At 40.1% G+C, this 20,974-nt stretch overlaps 2 protein-coding genes across 2 annotated transcripts; both read left to right on the forward strand.

The window, feature by feature from the left end:
- Window positions 1-571: 571 nt before the first annotated feature.
- Window positions 572-19,606, forward strand: tab3 (TGF-beta activated kinase 1 (MAP3K7) binding protein 3). The gene is made up of 7 exons (XM_007234792.4): window positions 572-836; window positions 6,462-6,626; window positions 8,682-9,852; window positions 12,253-12,413; window positions 13,599-13,692; window positions 15,107-15,190; window positions 18,641-19,606. The coding sequence occupies exons 2-7, from the start codon at window positions 6,525-6,527 to the stop codon at window positions 18,787-18,789; spliced, it is 1,761 nt and encodes a 586-aa protein (XP_007234854.1). The 5' UTR covers window positions 572-836; window positions 6,462-6,524; the 3' UTR covers window positions 18,790-19,606.
- Window positions 15,219-18,634, forward strand: LOC125806127 (uncharacterized). Its single transcript, XM_049485975.1, has one exon. It carries the CDS (start codon window positions 16,765-16,767, stop codon window positions 18,187-18,189), a length of 1,425 nt encoding a protein of 474 aa, XP_049341932.1. The 5' UTR covers window positions 15,219-16,764; the 3' UTR covers window positions 18,190-18,634.
- Window positions 19,607-20,974: the final 1,368 nt, after the last annotated feature.

A 20,974-nucleotide genomic window follows, 5' to 3' on the forward strand; every position in this document is an offset into this window, starting at 1 on the left:
TATTATTATTATTTTAAATTATTCATTTAGTTAGTTTTGCTTAGAGAGACAGACACACAGACAGACAGACAGATAGTGTTTTTTATTTGTTTGTTTAATAGACAAGTTCAAAGGGAAGATATTATTATTATAGCAATATTATTATTATTATTATTATTATTATTATTAGTATTATTTTAACTAATTCATTTAGTTTTGCTTAGCTAGCTAGATAGCTAGATAGCTAGATAGATAGATAGATAGATAGATAGATAGATAGATAGATAGATAGATAGATGAAAGGTAACATGTTAACTTATAGCAGCACGAAGACAGTAATTCTTCTTATTATTTTTTGTTTGTTTAATAGATACGTTCAAAGGGAAGATAGCAGCATATTATTAGCAATATTCTTATTATTTTAATTAATTAATTTAGTTAGTTCGTTTTGCTGATAGATAGATAGATAGATAGATAGATAGATAGATAGATAGATAGATAGATAGATAGATAGATAGATAGATAGATAGATAGATAGATTTTTTATATCATTTTATTGCTTTATTTCGTTATTAAACACACTGTTATTGTTTTTGAGGAGGCTGGCAGGAGGCTGTGAGCTCCCCACTCCAGCAGATGGCAGAAATACCTGCCCGCCCGTTTCTAGAGGAAACAGGACCGAGACGAAAAAGATGAGACGACAGGCTAGCAGGCTAGCAGGAGGAACCTGGAACTGGTAGAAGAAGCGCAGGGCTCGGCTATTCTCGGTGCTGGTGTGAGCTACCTTGTGGATTAAGGAAGCCGGAGAGAGCGCAGTCCTGCGTGGGCTTCTAATGGCAGCACGGCGCCGGCTCACGGTACTGTGGTAACGTTACTGCTGCTGTTTTTCTGTAGCCTGTCTCCGCAGTCTGTCTGCCTGGGCTTCAGGCTTCAGGTTTTGACAGTTGAGCTTCAGAACCCTCTAGATTAGATTAGATTAGATTAAACTATAACCTTCCTTACTCATTCTGCTTCTAATTGACTTGTTAGTACTCCTTTTGGTAGCTACGTTAGCTAGCGTTACCTGTTTTCAGCCGCTGCTGCTGCACCTGCTTTGACTAGCTAACATAGCTATAGACATACACACAGCTAGAGGTGGGTAGTGCAGATCCAGAAGATAGAAATCCATCCCACGATTTTGTTTCAACTGCGAGGTTGGCTCCTCTGCAGCTAAGCCGCCCAGACAGTTGAAACGATATGCTGGCGTGGATTTTTACTTACTGGACCCGGACTATCCACCGCTATATATCGAAATAGATATGTGTTATTTAGGTTTGGCTTTAATTGCATTAGCTGGCAAGGTTCTTGGTAATGCAATTCCAAGAAATTAGGGAGAGGCGTGTTTTTCTTTTTTTTATCGCTGTGAACCTTTCTGGACATTGCTTTTAAATGTTTGGCTTGTTTACAGGGGGATATTTACACACACGTATTTGCAGAACAGTGCTTTAAAATGATCATTGCTCAAATAAACTATGATGTTTGAGAGATGTGTTTCTCAACCCTGCTTCTAGAGGCCCATTGCTTTGCACGTATTAGTAAGATAGTTAACATAACCAAGGTTTGGCTAGGTAACGTTAGCTTAATCAGCTCATTAACAAGCTATTATTGATTTGTATTGATGTGTTAAAGCAGGAAAAGCACCAAGTTAGCTGTTAAATATCTAACCTTGGTTAGTTGAATCAGGAGTGTTTAGAGAAGAAAACACTTAAATGTGCATTGCAGAGAGAATATTAAATTATTAACGTTACTTAGATAATAATCCCTCACAATAATTAAACCCAAGTCTTCTCAGGTGCTCAAAGAAGCACTCTGCAGGCTAGAGATTTGTAACATACAATTATATGAATATTATACATTTAAGAAGATATCTCTATCAGTATGTGATATTTAGGTATTTAGGTTTATGAGTTTCTAAATGACATTATTCCGCGTCTGAAATGAGTGACTGTAGATATTTAGCTGGGGAAAACGCCAATAAAAGCTAAGCGGGTGGTTTAGCTCTATTTGTTACAAGCTGTATCACGTACAAGTTAACGTTAGCTTAGCTAGTTTATCAGATTAAACTATTAAACTATATTAGCTTGTCTGTGCATTGTATTGCTTTATTCACTTATTTTAATTTGTTAAAAACGTGTTAGCAAAAGTCACCACTAACGTTACCTAGGGCTGTGTGTACCTGTCAGTAGCTTAGCTAGCAGGGCTAGCGCTTATCAAATAGGCTTAAGTTAGCTAACGCTAGTTAGCATGCTAGCTTGTTGTTAGCTAGACAGCTAACGTCGTTTGTTTATAAGTCAACACTGTGTTTTATTATATTTTATTCACACAAGGAAGCAAGTTCGCTAATTTGAGTAAGAGCTGTGTTAGGAAGATTAATGATAAATGTATAGCCAGGTAGCTACATTTGTGCACGAGTGTACAATCTATTTTGTCAATGTTATAATCACGTAGGCTAGATAGCTTAGCTAGCTAGCGTTAGCCATAGCCAGGGGTGTGCAGTGCGGGCCTGAGGCCAGCACAGTTAGCTGGTTTTCCTACTTTATCTTATCTAGCTACTAAACATGTTAAAGGCTGAAAGTAGAACACATATATTGGGAAGTTATTATTATAACTTAATTTTTTCTCAATTTCTTAGTGTGCCCATCACTTTCTGTTCAGTTCTTGACTTTATGTTTAACTCCTAATAACCACACTTCTAAATGAAAATGGTTTATGAAGGGTATAACATTTATAATGAATGTTTATTCGATAATAAACACCTTTTAAACAATTTCATTAAGTTACATTAATAATCAGGGTTGTACACCCTTAGTGTTTTGACACAATGATGCATATAGACTAGTAACACCTCACCAACCACCTGAGATACCTCAGTAACTGTCTAGAACCACTAAACAAATGCTTAGCCACCACCTAGTAACTCCTCAGCAACACCAGACATGGTGCCATTACCTTCTTGTATTTGTATTGGATTTTGATTGTTTTTATTAGGTGAAGTTTTCTTTTTCTAGACTCTCTAATGCAATGATGATTTAGCTCTGGTTAACATATTAGATGCTGACCGATACAAAAACACCTGCTCACTGACATTTATATTTTAATTGTATTGTACAGTAATGCTATAAATCCATGAAAGTTTTTATTTGGTGCACCTGTCAGACAGAGAGAGTGAGAGTGGTTTTGGCTGGTTTTACATAGGCTATGAGTGAGGGATTCGTTTAAATCCCACAAACTAACTTAATTATTACGATATCTGTAAAATAAACTACAAACTGGACCTACTCCAGTATGTTTAAACTTAGAGATGGATTGCAAGAGTCTTTTCATGCATTTACCTGCTCAGCCCACCCCCACATTGGTCCCATCATTACAGCCCACTTTAAGCTCACATAGGTCCTATCTAGGTCCTATGTGCAATGTACCACCCAGATGGTATCATGTTTACCCCTCCTAGTCCCTCACTGACCTCAATATGTGGGGCCAATATTGAACCCATGACTTAAATGTATGGCTTGCAGTTTTGCAATTTAAGAAACTTAGGGAAAACCAGTGTTTAATAACCGGACCAAAAATCTAACTACATATGATGGTCTCTGTGACATGGGCCACTGTGTGAGCTTAGCTAAGGTAACCTAGCCCCTTGCTTTGCTCTGCTGTTGGTTCTTATCTTGCAGAGGACAAAAATAGCGTTCTCTATTTATAGCTATTTATTGGATCAGCCAGGTTTACCTGGATGCCTTTAAGACAAATGGAAGAGTCAGTTGTTTTTGCAAAATTGCATTTCTGCTGTGCTAGCTTGAATTTTTGCTTGACTTTTTGTTTTGTTTTTCCCAGTTTATGAATTGTAGGATGTTTTGAATCCCTAAGTAGTCACTTGATAATCTTAGTTCTATAGCAAATGTATGTGTGTGCATTTGCTGATGGTAAATGGTGTTACCTGAGATTGTATCTTGATTAATTTTTGTGAGCATGGTTAGCAGTACATGGTAAGTCATAACTCAAGAGCAGAATCTCTATAAAAACTCTTAATTAGATACCAGGTATACAGTATTAACTAAAAATCCTTAATCTATAAATCCATTCTGACTGGCCATATTACCAGGACCACATACCCTGAGTTTTTTTTTTTACTAATTATGTTACCATTGATTTATATGGAATCTTCCTCTTCCTTATATAAAATAAAAAAAAATACTAGAAGAAATATTAACTCTAATAAGCTGTAAACTTGTAATGTGCATTTTGGAATCGTGCACTGTTGGATCTCTTTAATATAATCTTGTACTTACTGTAATTTATATGTTAAGTTCATGTTTGACTATCAATTATAATATGTATTTTTTGTCAGAATTAAAGCTTAGAAATGAAAATTTATCATTTCTACTGGAATTAAAGTATTTTGGACCACTATGATATGAGAATCACTGGTTTGATTCTTGGAGCTTGCTGCTTGCTATCAGCAGCCAGAGTCTGAGAGAGCACAATTGTCCATGCTCTCTCTGGGTGGACAGAGAGCGCTCTTTTTTCCCACGCTTTCTGTTAGCTGATGTATAAGAGCTGGGTTGTATGCTGGGGTGATGCTGCATCAGTGGCAGTTGGAAAAGAAGCGGGGTTTGGCTTCACATGTATCGGAGGAGGCATGTGCTTGCCTTCACCCTCCTAGTGTTAGGAGTATTACTAGTGATTGGGGAGTTGGTTGGGTAATTGGCCTTCCAACTAACAATTGGATGGATGGATGGATGGATGGATGGATGGATGGATGGATGGATGGATGGATGGATGGATGGATGGATGGATGGATGGATGGATGGATGGATGGATGGATGGATGGATGGATGGATGGATGGATGGATGGATGGATGAATTCATTTTCAGTGAATGTGATAGCATAATGCAATCACTTTGTTTTTCTCAATATACTTTATGGCTAGTTAATATTGTAGTTATTGTGACGGGCATGGATTTGCAGCTCTAAAATTAGTATTAGCATAAACTGCATGATGAGTTTTGGAACTTAGTGTTCTATAATTTACTGCTAAAAAAAGTTTGGCTTGTTCCACTGGTGTGATTATAGTCTAAAACAGCTCACCATAGTTAATAGCGGTATAGTCAGCACTGTAATGTGACTAAGCATTGAGCATGACTACAGCACGTAGTTCACGTCTCAGATTGCACATCGTTGCCTGGTGTGAGTAAACGCCACAAAAGTGTGAATGAGTACGGCCTTCTCTATTAGAGGATCAGGAGCTTCTGAAAGGTCTTGTGTGCTGCAGTTTTACAGGGTGGCCGTTTTCCAGCAGGAGCTGCTCTCCCTCTTGCAGTGCGCCATATGTTCTGATCACTGCGACGGTGCTGCAGTGATGCTGCATTGGCAGCTCTAGGCCAGATGCCCTCTTCCATCCACTCTCTAGTTTCCTTCAAAGTGACTTTAGTCATTTTACAATTACTATATTAACATTTTTCACCTTTATAATACTACACCATATATTATCATGTATCTCTAAGAGATTTTAGATAATAAAAAAATAACTGCACTATTGTGCAACCATTGCTTCTGGTTAATGGCTACCTTATATTGTTGGGTGTTTAAATTTGTATGTTTTGCCCTCTCAAATTCTCAGATATCTAATATATTTGTATGTAATATTAAAAGTTCTCTTTTCTAGGACCTTCCTGTTTTCATATATTAAATTTTTTTTTTGTTTTTCTGTATACAGTAGAGATTTATCATTTCGAATCGTACGCAATAATATATCACCCACCCCTAATTATCACGAGGGTACTACTTTTTTTCTTATTTTAGTAAAAAAAAAAAAAAACTCATCAAAAATATCATTATATATCTACCAGAGACTGATTTTATCTGTCCAGTATTTATTTTATTTTAATCCTGGATATATGTGGATTTGGAGTGCATTTTAGTATCCTGACATTCTGGATCATTGACTTCTGTTACAAATCTGATTAAAATTCTTGTATTTTTTTAATACAATATATATCATATGCAATAATAAAACTTAATTTTCATTTTGTTGAAGTAGTGTATTCTTGAAATACTTTTTTAATTTAATGTTCTGTCATGTTGAGAAGAGTATTGTTATTATGAAAATATCATGAAATATCGTTATATTATTTTAGGGCCATATCGCCCACCCCTAATATGCAGTATTTTTAGGTTTGTAAGTGACTGTGTATTTAGTATGTTGTATGTAGTGGTGAATAAGTATGTGATCTTGCTGTAGAGGTATTATCTAAGCCATATCCCAATCATATGAATGAATGCATGCATGTACAAATGAATAATGAAACCTGAAGCTCGAAACAGTGGCTATAAATGCACATACGTAGGCTGTGTGGGTTTTAGAGGGGATTGCATAATCAATACTGATTACCGATGGATGTTTTTCCTGTCCTGCATGTGTCTTGTGTGTGTCCTGTGTGTGTAGGGGATGAGAGGAGAGCAGGCACTGCCCTCCTGGCTGCGGGCGCAGTGACGCGGTGAGCTCAGGATGGCACAGGCAGGTTCGCAGCTGGACTTCCACATCCTCCAAGACCTCAAACAGCGCTTCCCTGAAATCCCTGAGAACGTTGTGTCTCAGTGTCTTCTGCAGGTGAGAAAGTTGCCTTCTAGACAGGCACATTCAAGGTAAAGACGTATGTAATATGCATTTTACTGTACTAAGAATTCATTTATTCATTCAGTCATTAATTCCTGGCACTGTAGATCTGTGAAGTCATGTGCCATTTTGTAGTCAGCATCATTCCTATCTTGACACCCCTGAATATTCCGAATTATTATTATTATTATTATTATTATTATTATTAATGCAGGTGTGCACACGGGGCCCGAATTTAAAGCATTGTTCAATTCCTTGGCAAACCAGAGCACATCATGCTGCCTTTTTTATTGCTACATTTTTTTAAAAACTAAGTAAAATTAAAAACAAAAAACACTGATTTATGATACCTGAGATTTAAAGAAATCCATTAAATAGCCAGAAATCCAATATATTTCTAGCTCATTAAAAATTACAAGCAGCTCCCATGTGGATGATTGATGAGGAGAAGCTGATCAACCAACTATAATATAACTATATATAAGTTTACTCCTAGGAACTGTCACAAATCATCTTCTACATTAAGACAACCTCTGTACAACTATATATCCTTATACTTCTTCACACAGAAGCTCTGTGTTAAATGAATTAAATTTATTTATAGGAGACTATAAATAGTCTAGTCTTCATGAAATTTTGTCAGCTTTCTTCTCCTGAAGATCTTCACTATAAACTTATCACCTGTTACGAAGCTCTCACTTCAGCTGTGGCGCTGCCTGGTGCTGCGCTGCATTCCTCATCGCCTCTCAATGTGGGATGGAGTGTTCAGTGTGCGCCCAGCTTAAGAAACACCAGATCTAAGCAAATTCCTTTCTCTGAGAATAATGAATGGTGTGTTCAGGAATTAACACTGAAAGAGTGAGCCATTTACCCATCTCCTATTGAGCTTCTGTCCCAATTACTGTTACAAATTAACAATAACAATTAGTCCACAATAATAATAATAATTTGTAGCATGCAGTTTTAAAGGTGTTCTTTCATTTTGTTCCAACTGCCTGGGTGTCTCTGCTGCAGCTCAGCCAACCCCTGGGGTACTACCAGTCTCTGTGTGTAACTATAGGTTTACATAGGATCTCCAGTGGATTTGCCAATTTAGAGACTCTAAATTGATTAGAAATATTTTACTTACGATTATGGAAAGACAATGCAACTGTATACCTATATATGACTATTAAGAAAAATAGTTATTTATAAAAACATGATTTTTCTCTATTTTAAAAAGAAAAAAAAAGAGTCTGTGATTCAAGATATAAAAATGTTTTCAGTGAATGTGATTTTCATTGCTTTATTTACACCTTAAAACATCAATTTGTAAAGGGGTGCCCAAATATTTGCATATAATGTGGCACAAATGGGCAAACAATATAACATACAAAGGAATAAATGGACATTGTTCTACAGGGAGGACCTTGGCCTGCTTTGCCAAGTCACTGCTTTTATATATTTATTTATTTTATTGGCCTGATTTGCACGTACAAGGAATATCCTTACAATAGAAATATCAGAGGAAGAAAGGATGCTTAAAAGACAGGACATGTTTATTTTTATATCAAATTTGAGGAAATTTTAGAGTCTATTAGCTTTTTAAGAGGGAAAAAAACAGCAAAGTCTACAAACATACAGTACTGTGCAAAAGTTGCAGGCACCTTTTATTTCAGCAATAAGAATTTTGATCTTAAAAAACAAATTTGTCTTAAGCTTATATTTATTCTATTATATCTGTATTCTATATGTTATTTATTTTTATATATTTTATATATTTACATTTTAACTTAATTTTAGTATTTTTCTTTTGTGTGTGTGTGTGTGATGGGTAGTGATTAAAGCATTTTACTTTTAATTATAGTGTGTGTATGGCTATGGGCATGTTACAAACAGAATGAATGAAACACTAACTGGTTCGTAATCCTTTTGCACAGTAATGTATGATCAGCTTAGGCTCTTATTTTGACAAGCTTCCTTTACACTGCCCGCCTCAGTATCAGTCATGTGAGCACAGTCAGGTGCTGCCCTGTTGTTCATTCCAGCATCTGCTGTTTCCGCCTGCAGAACAACAACAACCTGGACCTGTGCTGCCACCTGCTGGCTCAGGAGAGTAACAGATACCTGTATGAGGAGTACCACAGCCCGGAGGAGGTGCACCTGAGCCGAAACCACATGCTGCACATCAGCGTGGGTTACCCTCCCCAGGAGGGGGCAAAGGGGAACGCGGTGGGCGCGAGGCAGCTCGTGCACAGCTCTAGCGACGGCCACATCGAGCCTCAGCGGGGGGCGTTTCCTGAACCGCACTCGGCCCCTGCGACTATGGCGCCATCGCCCGGATACAACCCCTTTTTTATGGGCGATCAAGGACGCTCCGCTAGCACCCCTACCCCTCCGCCAACCATGCAGGGCATGTCCCCTACCTACACCCCTGTCCCCCAGCGCTACATGACCCCCATCACAGTCACCCTCTCTCAGAACATCCCTAACGTCCCACAAGCTCTGCAGATTCCCCCTGGTGCATATGGTAACAGTGGTAATCCTCTTTACATGCGCCCCTCGCCCTCGCAGAGCCCCCAGCCCGCTCCCTGGGGCACGTCCGGGGCACAGGTATACCAACCCTCACCCTACACCACACCTCCCACTTACCAGTCGCCCTACAGCTCGCCCCAGCATCAAGTCCAGCAGCCCCCGCATGTCTTTCTACCCATCAGCCCTCCTAATCTGTCCAGCATGCCCTACCAGCAGCCTGTCTCCTACAGGCCCTACATGACCTCAAAGACCTCAATGAAGAACCAGATCGAGATCACGCTGGAGGGAGGACGGCCCCGGAGCAACTCCCCCGTGCATGCTCCACAGGGGGCGCTCTACATGGCCACAAGCCCCTCCCCAAGCTCACCGTCCAGGGCAATAAGCATGACCGGTCCTCCAGGGCCAGCGTTCCACCCTGGAGTGTACCTCCACCAAGGGGCAGCACGGCCTCGGCCCGCCTCCTCGCCCCAACCTGCGAACTCCGCCTATATCAAGATCAAGGTGTCGCCCGGTCAGGCCCAGCGCCTCCCGGAGTCGCCACCGGTGGAGACGGAGTCGCTCCTCAACATCGTAGACCAGGGTGAGAACCAGGGCACTCCGGCCCCCATCCTACCCATCTCTGCTCTGCCCAGCAACATCGCCAGCCACATCGCCCACATGCCCAGACGCTCCAGTTCGGGCTCGGACGACTATGCTTACACTCAAGGTAATAATAAAAATAATAATAATAATAATAAATCTCTAAAGCCTTGCTTTTGTATACCTATCCGCAATATGTCAGTTCCAATCCAATATCGGCTAATACAAACACATTTTCAATACAAGGGATTTCTTCCTATTAGTTTTTTCAAAACTTATTTACTAATACTTATTCTTCAACATTAACCACTTTTATTGTTTGTGCTGTGCATATAATAATAATATAGAAAGATCACACATTTCAAACTAAAATATACCAGAACAAGAAGAACAAAAGTATACACAAATTCACTCAATTTATATTAACTGTAAAGCAAATTATTTACAGGTATATTAGCTCATAACAGCGTTATTTCCACCCTTCAGCTTCAATTGACATTACTATCGCTACATCTCTGTAGCATATTGGCCTTTCCAGACTAAAATATCTCCAAACAAACGCCATTTAACATACTCCGTTATTAACAGGAGCCGGTGACTATATTGTATAATAAAGCCTTGCCTCCAGCCCTTAGCACGCTGGATTTACTTACATTTCAGTCAACACTGATTGAGAGAAAAAAAATAAAAATTAACACCAACCTACTACAAAAGTGAACATGGCTACAGCAAACGATTTTAATCGATTAATAAGTGAAGAACTAGGGTAGCAACAACTAATGTTACTGTTCGCAAAAGTTCAACAAAAGTTTACAGATTTTTCTGAAGGTTTCAAACGATTACAATCACTTGAGTAGTAATGTTCTATATTACACTATACTATACTATACTATACTATACTATATCAGTCGCTCTTAGAGGTAATGTTAATGTTTCCTGTTGCGTATCTGTGAGGTGTTTCACACCTCAGTGTTTTTCAGTATGATGTGAGCCTCACCTTTTTTTCTCTTGCCCAATATGTGGAAGAGTGCTGCATATGCAAATGATATAATGGTTTACACACTCATTTAGCAGTCTTATTCTGTGTCTGTGTGTTTTTATAAGTGGTTTACAACTTGTTGGTGAAGTATGTGTGCACAGTGCTGTGGTTTACACCTCTGCTGAATGCATGCATGCATGTGTAGTGTGTATAAATATAGGCACATGTGGGTGCAAATATATAGACTACCTGTGTGGTTTTATCATTTAAGGTTTTGTATTATGAAATCTTGAATTGTCAGTTTGTTGACACACCATATTGATTAATGTATCAAAATGCCAGAGTTTATCCTGCTTTTGTTGGAGCAACTGGTTCTAATGTCTAGGGAAGGCTTTCTGCTAGAACTTTGTTAGATCAGGATTGATGATAATGATTATAATGATGATGCTGATAAATAGCTCACCTCATCCACAACTTCCCAACTTATTCCATCTATAAATGAACACAGTTCATCCCCTGTTTCAAAGCTCTATGCTGGGGGCTTTATACCCCTCTAGCCCATTCCTGGCATTAGATGGTCCTATTCTTTTGGCAGTATTTCTCTTTAGGCACTAGAGAAGCTTGTGTGTGTTTTTTTTTTGTACATCTTTGTCAGCAGTAGGCACAAATTATTGAAGACAAAAAAAAACCCTCAATATTTGCAATATAAGGGGTGTTCATATTTATTGGGCACATAGGGGCAGTTCCCAAAGCATTTATTATTACTTACTTACTTACAATTACACTTATATAGCACCTTCTGCCACTCAAGGCACTCAAGTTACATTTTACACACACTCAACACACACCGGTAAGAACTGGCAGCCAATCATGTACAGCGTACTCTTAACCGTAATGACCGTCCAGCTGGAGGACTGTCCATATCTAATCATACATTCACACACCAGGGCAGATTTTAGGGTATCCAATTTTCTGGGCAATTAAGAATATCCAAATTACCTGATCTCAGTGTCCCCAGAGGACATCCATGCAAACACAGGGAGAACATGGAAACTTCACCTAGATAAGGACTTGAACCCAGAACCCCAGTGCTTGGAGGTGAACTTGATAGTCTACAACTAGGCTTAATCCATGTCCAGAAAACCAACCCATAGTAATTAATAGGTTAAGTTTCTGAATCAGTTTCTCTGTTTGAAATAACAAAAAAGATGCAGAGCTTTCAGTCTTCAAATAATGCAAAGAAAATAAGTTTATATTCATAAAGTTTTAAGAGTTAAGAAATCAGTAGTTGGTGGAATAACCCTGTTTTTTAATCACAGTTTTCATGCATCTTGGCTTGTTCTCCTCCACCAGTCTTACACACTGCTTTTGCATAACTTTTTGCCACTCCTGGTGCAAAAATCCAAGCAGTTCAGTTTGGTTTGATGGCTTGTGATCATCCCTCTTCCTTTTGATTATATTCCAGAGGTTTTCAATTTGGTAAAATCAAAGAAACTCTTTTTTTTTTTTTTTTTTTGCTGTAACTCCCTCTTTGTCGCTGTGTTTCAGCCTTGCTGCTTCACCAGCGGGCGCGGATGGAGCGACTGATGAAGGAGCTGTTAGCTGAGAGGCAGAAGCTGGAGCAGCTGAAGGGAGAGGTTAACGATATGGAGTATGATGCCCTGCAGAGACGCTTCAGACGTGTCAACAGCACCAGCTTCATCCCACGGGTACAGACACTTACACACACCAGACACACACCTACAATCCTATAACTTAACCTAACCCCAAAATGAGAGAACTGGGTGATGGGTGAAAAAATATTACACAATTAAATGTAAAGGTGTCCCAATACTTTTGTCCATAAAGTGCTTGCACAGGACACACAATTTCAATATGGAGTCCTTGTGCATGCTTCATTCTACATTTGCCTCCTTCTGGAAAATGATTAAACTTTAAGTCATTCTGGATAAGAGCATCTGCCAAAACTGGTAAATGTAAAAATAAAAATAGAACTGGATGCTCTGGAGCATGAGCCAAAAGTCACCATACTAAATGGAAGAGGGAAAAAAAGGACTGTGCTAAAGGCGTAAAAAAAAAAAAAAAACGCACCCAGCATTGGTCTCTGGGTTCCCTGACTGATAATGGAGCTTCATCCAGTACCTTTAGGAGTGGCAGGGCCTGACTTCACTGATGGTACTTCTGTCAGGATTTGAGAGCATTTAATTTATTAACGTACATGAGCAACTTCCATACTGATGCTATTGTGGCTTTTCAGTTTGGTCTGAACCAAAAATCAAGTGACCTGGCCAAAGGATCAATATTGAGTTCTTAGTCTAGATCTGCATTTAGATTTTTTAGACCAATTAGGAGGTTGAGGCAGGCTATCGGCACCCATTAAACAATAGAAGACATCACTCAGCAGTATGTTTGTAACTGATTACACTGGTGGTTCCTGTATCTACTGTAACTGTAGATTAATTATTATTTATAAACAGAAATTAAGAGAAATTCAAGGGGACTCTGTTGCAAGCTTAACAAATACTTATTGTTCAGAGCTGTCAGAGACGAAGCAAGGATGTAAATACAGGAAGCATTCCTGAGTTCCAGAACAGAACATATTTTAGATAGTTTATCATGGAGCAGGAACAGAGATGGCATTAGTTAATATCTGAAGTAAATTTCTGGGTAATAAATCAGATCAGTCTGATTTAACTGGACTAAATAATGCTGATGTTAAAACACCCTTAAGTTTATGTACGGCACCGTATACTGTATTTTTGTACTATGGTACTAGTATATAGCTAGTGTATAGAACCAATGTTAGTGAAACACACAGTTAATGTCTGTCTGTCTCTGTCTGTCTCTGTCTGTCTCTGTCTGTCTCTGTCTGTCTCTGTCTGTGTGTGTAACAGCCCGAAGAAATGACCAGAATGAGGACGCAGAACAGACAGCTCCAGATTGACATTGATTGCACCTTGAAGGAGACAGACCTGCTGCAATCGAGAGGTACACACACACACACTCGCACTCCACCACCTCTGTGTATTAATGTGCATTAATTATGGTACAGGGTTCCTACTGCTATACAAGAAATTGGATACAAACAGCCATTTTAAGGAACACTATAGAACATGTAATATGTTCTAAACCTTGACAATTATGAAAACGTCTGAATGGATTTTAAATGGATTATATTTTTGGATAAGATTGGAATGTCCTTGTCATTGAGAGTGCAGGTACCAACCATGGAAATACAGTTAGAATCTTACAAGAAGTGCAAAGTAGTGAAAATTATAAATTGGAGTAAAAAGTATATATAGGGTTAATGGGGAGATAATGCTATGGAATGTATGCTATGCATTGATTTATTATTAACTTTTTACATTTAAACTTCGTCATAAATTACGCATCTTCAAAAAACAAAATAATTTTAATTCAGTAGTTGTACGTATATGTTGACCTGTTTTTGTGATACTGTCAAAGTCAAAATTACACAACAATCACAAACAAAGCTGCCAGATCTAACAGCTTTCTAGGCTATTCCACAGTTTTTATTATATTAGGCTTTATATTAGGTTTTCAGCTGAATGGAATAGAACATCACTCACCAGTTGGTCTTATTTTGCTCTAAATGGTTTAGGAATGTGTGGAATGGAAACATTAAAATATTAGTGCAACAAATCGATTTGTTCCATTTCTGGAATCCTGCATCCTGAAAGGCTCTTTCATACAATACAGATAACACTAACAGCCCAGGCCTGAGAATGCTCGGGGGTGGGAGAGACATCATGAGTTAATTTGTTAAAATCTATTCTTGATTTCTGCTTGTTTGTGCTGAAATGTGGCAGAATGGTTTATTCTTGCTTTTGGTTTTGGATTAGAGCTGTGTCTAATTAATATCACTGAACAGTCATGTGACTGTGTGTATTTTCACAAGTCTTATTTTCAGTTTTTCTGTAGTAAAAGCAAGACGTGCACACTTAAATAATTACACTCAAAGAAACAGTTGCAAAATTAGGTGCATCCAAAAGGAAGTTTGGGATTGGAGTGCTGTTCGGAAGGAAGATAAAAGTTCCCAGGAACAATAAATGATTAAAAGTTTGGACTGATATGTCGATATTCATTTATTTATTGATTGATTGATTGATTGATTGATTGAGCTACACATACATAAGTAGTAAAGGTTTCTCATGGCGTCTTGAGTTTTGTTATAATCAGAATTATGACATACTGTGATATTTCTTTAGAATTTTTTTTCTTATGGAAAATGGTCAATATTTCCGGTAATTAAATTTAAAAATACATTTTTAACCTAAATCTTATAAAAAGCCTTTTTACATCAGACCACTCTGGACCTAATTAAACAGTAGCATAAAGCTCAACATCAGGTTAATACTTTTTTACTTTTCTTTCTATGCAGGCAAGTTTGACCCAAAAGCTATGAACAACTTTTATGACAACATTCAGCCTGGTCCTGTTGTTCCACCAAAACCAGGGAAAAAAGGTGAGCGTATTTGTGTGTGTGTTGAACCAGAACCTTCATGTGCCCACTGTACATGTATCTAAATACTAAACAAATGTTTATATATGTATATAAAAATATATATATATGCGTGTTATTTCCAGAGTTTTTTTACCTTTTATATTTTTACATTTTAACACTGTATTTCAGCGGAGTGGTTTTACCTCTCTTTACAACCTTACTGGTAGAATTCATACATAAGGCACATCGGATTATAAGGCACACTGACGGTTTTTGGCAAAATTAAAGGATTTTGAGTGTGCCTTATAGTGCAAAAAATATGGTAATAATAATTTATTATTATTGTTATGTGAACCACTGTCTCTTTTTGAACTATTGCTGATGCAGCAATATCGAGTACTCGGGACTCTGTTCCTATACATCAGCTCACAGGCGCCTTGTGATGATCAACGTCACCCTTTTGGAGTGATGTGGGGAGAGAGAGCGCCATCTACCCTCTTAGAGAGAGCAAGGTCAATTGTACTCTCTCAGGGCTCTGGCAGCTGATGGCAGCATGTCCAGGAGTCGAATAAGTGATCTCCTGATCATAGTGGCAGCGCTTTAGACTGCTGTACCACTCGGTGCCTTTGCCTTTTTTTCTTTTTTTTTTTTTTTAGCACCTCACTTCCTGTTGATGTGAGCTACTTTCCTGAGAGGCCAGATGCAAAGGTGCACCATTACACTGCACTTCAGTAAAAGACCTCCTGAATCCGGTCTGCTCTCCAAATATCTAATGAGGCTATTGATTTCCTCATCCGTGCTAAATTTAGCATTTACTCCCTCTCCTCCCCCATCCTGCCCCGCGTCGCGTTTAATTCACTCTGACCTCTGCCTGCTCTCTGAAGTGACTGGATGGTGCGATATTGTGTTACTGCCTGCCGGACTCTCGCCACCCCATTGTTGCTGTGCTCACACTGGGCTCAGGCGGGCATCCGAACTGGGTGACACTGCAGTGTTAAAGTGTGGATTTGTTAGTGTGTGTGTATGTGACTAATTTTAGGCTATTACTGGAAATACTGAGTTGTATAGGGTGGGGAGTCTTAATCACAGGTACATTTTTATATGGACACAAGTGTTGAGACATCGGCTAATTAATTGTCTATTCTGAAATCATGGGTATTTAAATAAGTTTATCCTGCTTATCAAGTGTATTATTGCTGTGAGGCTTTGATTATATTCAATGACAAAAGCATTGGTAAGGTCAGGACATTGGATGATCTTCATACCCACCATTAGGGCTGTGTTCAAAAGTCGTTCCATAAATATGTGGATCGATCTTTTCCAGGTGATTATAGGCACTATTTTCTTTGACGTGCGAGGGGCAGTATAAAAAGCGGGTGGCGGCTAAACGAAACCGAAACCTAAGAGAGAGCAAGATGGCCGAAGCTACAGCACTAAAATCACCTCCTGGAATTAAGGCTGATGTTTAGCAGTACTTTGGATTCAAACGTTACGAGAAAAAAGGCGAACTAGCCTGAACAAAATAAATACTTCAAATTCTCGACTTTTCTCTCTGTGTCCGTCTTACAGATACACAGATACAGTCACAAACACACATGGGGCTGTTTTGTCTATGTGACAGTATTTATTTTAAAGTGACAATCCAGCAATATGTAAATAGATCGATATCAAATCGATATTGTGGATCGAATCGGATCGTGACCTTATGGATCAGAATCGAATCAATCCAGAAAATTTGGATTGATTCCCAGCCCTACGCACCACCATCATCCCCACCACCATCATCATCATCATCATCATCATCCCCACCACCACCACCATCATCATCCCCACCACCACCACCATCATCATCCCCACCACCACCATCATCATCCCCACCACCACCATCACCATCCCCACCACCACCATCACCATCCCCACCACCACCATCACCATCCCCACCACCACCACCATCATCCCCACCACCACCACCATCATCCCCACCACCACCATCACCATCCCCACCACCACCATCACCATCCCCACCACCACCATCACCATCCCCACCACCACCATCACCATCCCCACCACCACCATCACCATCCCCACCACCACCATCACCATCCCCACCACCACCACCATCATCCCCACCACCACCACCATCATCCCCACCACCACCACCATCATCCCCACCACCACCACCATCATCCCCACCACCACCATCATCATCCCCACCACCACCATCATCATCCCCACCATCATCATCATCCCCACCACCACCACCATCATCCCCACCACCTTCATCATCATCCCCACCACCTTCATCATCATCCCCACCACCACCACCATCATCATCCCCACCACCACCATCATCATCCCCACCACCACCACCATCATCCCCACCACCATCATCATCATCCCCACCACCATCATCCCCACCATCATCCCCACCACCACCATCAACATCCCCACCACCACCATCAACATCCCCACCACCATCATCAACATCCCCACCATCATCATCCCCACCACCATCATCATCATCATCCCCACCACCATCATCATCATCATCCCCACCACCATCATCATCATCATCCCCACCACCACCATCATCATCCCCACCGCCACCACCATCATCCCCACCACCACCACCATCATCATCCCCACCACCATCATCATCATCCCCACCACCATCATCATCATCCCCACCACCACCATCATCATCATCCCCACCACCATCATCATCATCCCCACCACCATCATCATCATCCCCACCACCACCATCATCATCATCCCCACCACCACCATCATCATCCCCACCACCATCATCATCCCCACCACCATCATCATCCCCACCACCACCATCATCCCCACCACCATCATCCCCACCACCATCATCCCCACCACCATCATCCCCACCACCATCATTCCCACCAACATGGAAAACTGGAGATTGTGGGTTCAAGTCCCACCTGAGTCTCTGTAGATGTCCTGCCACATGCTCTGCTGTTTCTTTCAGGAAAAAAATAACTTGTCAATAACCTGTCAGTTTGTATTTTAAACTAATTTAAAGATACAGAGACAAGGCAGGCTTTCCAATTCTTTTAAACATAAAGATTTCAGTGTGAGTGAATTTTTACATCGCTGCATTCAAGCCTGGCTGTGTTTAGTCAGCAGAAACTAATCAATCCAATTTCCCTTAATTGTTTGATGAATGAAGGTAATTACATTTTCCACAAAGGTGATTTTACACTGAAGAAGTTTGCCCCACAAATAAATGACCATAAGTTTTGAAATGTTTAGAATAACTATCAGGCCTTGACCCAAATATTGACCACGAGTGTAGGTGATACAAAACCACTTTCTTTACAGTAAAATTCTGTAAAAGTAAACTTTACAGGACATTTGGAGAAGCCGCCTGTCCACTCTGTGCTCCATTTAATAATTTCGGATCAGTATGTGGATTGTGTGTGTTTTGATGTGTGTTTTTAGATGGAGGAGGGCGGAATGTGAAGCCTTCGGTGGAGCCGCAGCGGGACGAGGACTTCGAGGGTGCTCAGTGGAACTGTGACAGCTGCACTTTCCTCAATCACCCGGCTCTGAACCGCTGTGAGCAGTGCGAGATGCCCCGCTACACCTGAAACCCCGCCTGCACCCCGCCCCCAAGCTTCACACAAACCCCGCCTTCTCTTCTGATCTCTGATTCATCATCATCATACCACTTCTGGGCTCTGCCTGTGTTTCCCCTTTTAGCCCCAACCAGCAATAACTGAGCCCGATCCTGCCCTGCTGAGGAAGAGCCACACCCCTTAATTAACCTTAAATCTGTGTGTCCAATCAAGCTCCGCTCCCTCCAGCCCCTCAAGAAGGCCCATGCACTTGTTTTAATGTTTTTTTTTTTTTGTTTTGTTTTTTGTTTCCTACTGAAAAACGACGCTTTAAAAGAGGGACGGAGGGAGCCTCGATCTCCAGACCAGCAGACTGAAGGGACCGGTCGGCTGTGGAGCAGAACGAGAATGGATCTGAGGATTCATTAATTAATTTTCGGGTTTTTAGGAAGTGGGAGGAGGAGCCTCTAGGACGGCGCCAGGTAGGCGTGCCGCACCGAGCTACCATTCCAACCAGAACGATAAGGCCATGTTTACAGGAAACCGAGCCCGAGCTGACCGCACGCGCATGGCTGCACTTCCACCAGATCATGGGACGATGTAATGATTGGAAGCAGGGGTTCGATTAATCTTAATGTAGACTTCACACTGTACACTGTATCCACACTGTACACTGTATCCGCTCTCCGAGAGCTCCTCTTTTGAATCAAGAACACTAAGAGACATGCATATGAATTATATCCTACCTGGTACTTTTATGCATATTATGCCACACTGTATTCTGTGTTAAGGTGTTGATTTCCTGTGCAAATGCCTCAAGTTGCTGTACTTAATAAAGGAGTTGATTCTATGTGATGATACTCTGGAAGTTCTCCATTTTGACTTCAGAAGGTCAAAAAAAAAAAATATATATATATATATATATATATATATATATATATATATATATATATATATATATATATATATATATATATATATATATATATTAGTGTGGCCAAAACATTAGAATATCTTTGAAAGTTTACTTTATTTCAGTAATTCAGTTCAAAATGTGAAACTCATAAGAGCAACTCAAGCAGCTTGTAAAATAAATGCTATGTGTAGCAGTCATTTATGCAGATAGCATAATGCTAATTGGTGTAATTGACCTTTGGTACGACATTAAATTTAGCTTTGAACATGTTAACTTTTCACTAAAGATAAAAGTGCGAGAAAGGTTATTTGCATGGTTTTACAGACGAACCAATAATTTGGGTTGAATTGAGACACTTTCAGTGCATAGTTCTTTAAGACGTTTTTTGACTGATATGCTCCTCTGCAGCCACTGATGTTGAATCATACCAATTCTGCTTAAAATTTTATAAACCTTTCCTTACCATAAAAAAAAAACGTTTTGACTGCCGTCAGGTTCAACTGTGAAATAGGTGAGGATGACACGTCTGTAATTTGGTATGCAGACACATCACAATATGCAAATCAGTCAGTCAATAAGAACGCCTCCCTGGTGGTGACGTTCAACCATCTTCGTCTCACCACTATCAGAGGCACACTTCTGCTGCTGCTGCTGCAGCTCAGCCAATCAACTCTCCCTCTTGTCCTGCCTCTAAACCCATACATCACCCAGTGCCTCTCCCAAACTACCCCTCCCATTTTTTTGCCTTTTTTAAATTTGAGCTGTGGATGGAGACAGAAAAAGTCAGGGGGGGTTAGTTACCCTTTAAATATCATGCTGTGAAATATGACCTCAAATCCATGTTGCTTTCATAGAGCAGATCGGACGAGGTGGTGTTGTGACTACACACTATGGGACCACTACACTGAGGGGCTTCAGGTGGTCCAGTGGGTTAAGGTGCGTAGACATTATGATCCGAGGACCGCCAGTTCAAAACCTGTGAACTTCATCAGCAGCCAGAGTTCATGAGGGCATAGCTGTCCATGTTCTCTTTGGGTGGGTGGTGCTCTCTCCTATTGTGTTGCACAGGCATCTGTTGGCTGATATATCAGAGCTGGTGATTCAGTCGGGGCTGTGAATTGGCTGCCTAGTCAAGCTGTGCAGTAGCAACATTACTCTGCTTACTACTTCAAATGTTCTTTGAGTGAACATCACTTCTGGTTACATACACAGTTTTACAGTTTTTAATTTATTTAAATTTATTTTCTTATTTTATTTATTTATTTTTTTTTTTTTGCCCGCCACCACTCCCCCTCTTCGGAG

The sequence above is a fragment of the Astyanax mexicanus genome, chromosome 12, assembly GCF_023375975.1.
Source record: "Astyanax mexicanus isolate ESR-SI-001 chromosome 12, AstMex3_surface, whole genome shotgun sequence".
Taxonomy (NCBI): Eukaryota; Metazoa; Chordata; class Actinopteri; order Characiformes; family Acestrorhamphidae; genus Astyanax; species Astyanax mexicanus.

Coding starts and splice junctions, on each gene's coding strand:
- tab3 (XM_007234792.4), top strand. CDS start 6,525: ATGGCACAGGCAGGTTCGCAGCTGGACTTCCACATCCTCCAAGACCTC. Junction 6,627..8,681: donor TGTCTCAGTGTCTTCTGCAG/GTGAGAAAGTTG, acceptor TTCCGCCTGCAG/AACAACAACAACCTGGACCT. Junction 9,853..12,252: donor CGACTATGCTTACACTCAAG/GTAATAATAAAA, acceptor GCTGTGTTTCAG/CCTTGCTGCTTCACCAGCGG.
- LOC125806127 (XM_049485975.1), top strand. CDS start 16,765: ATGGGGCTGTTTTGTCTATGTGACAGTATTTATTTTAAAGTGACAATC.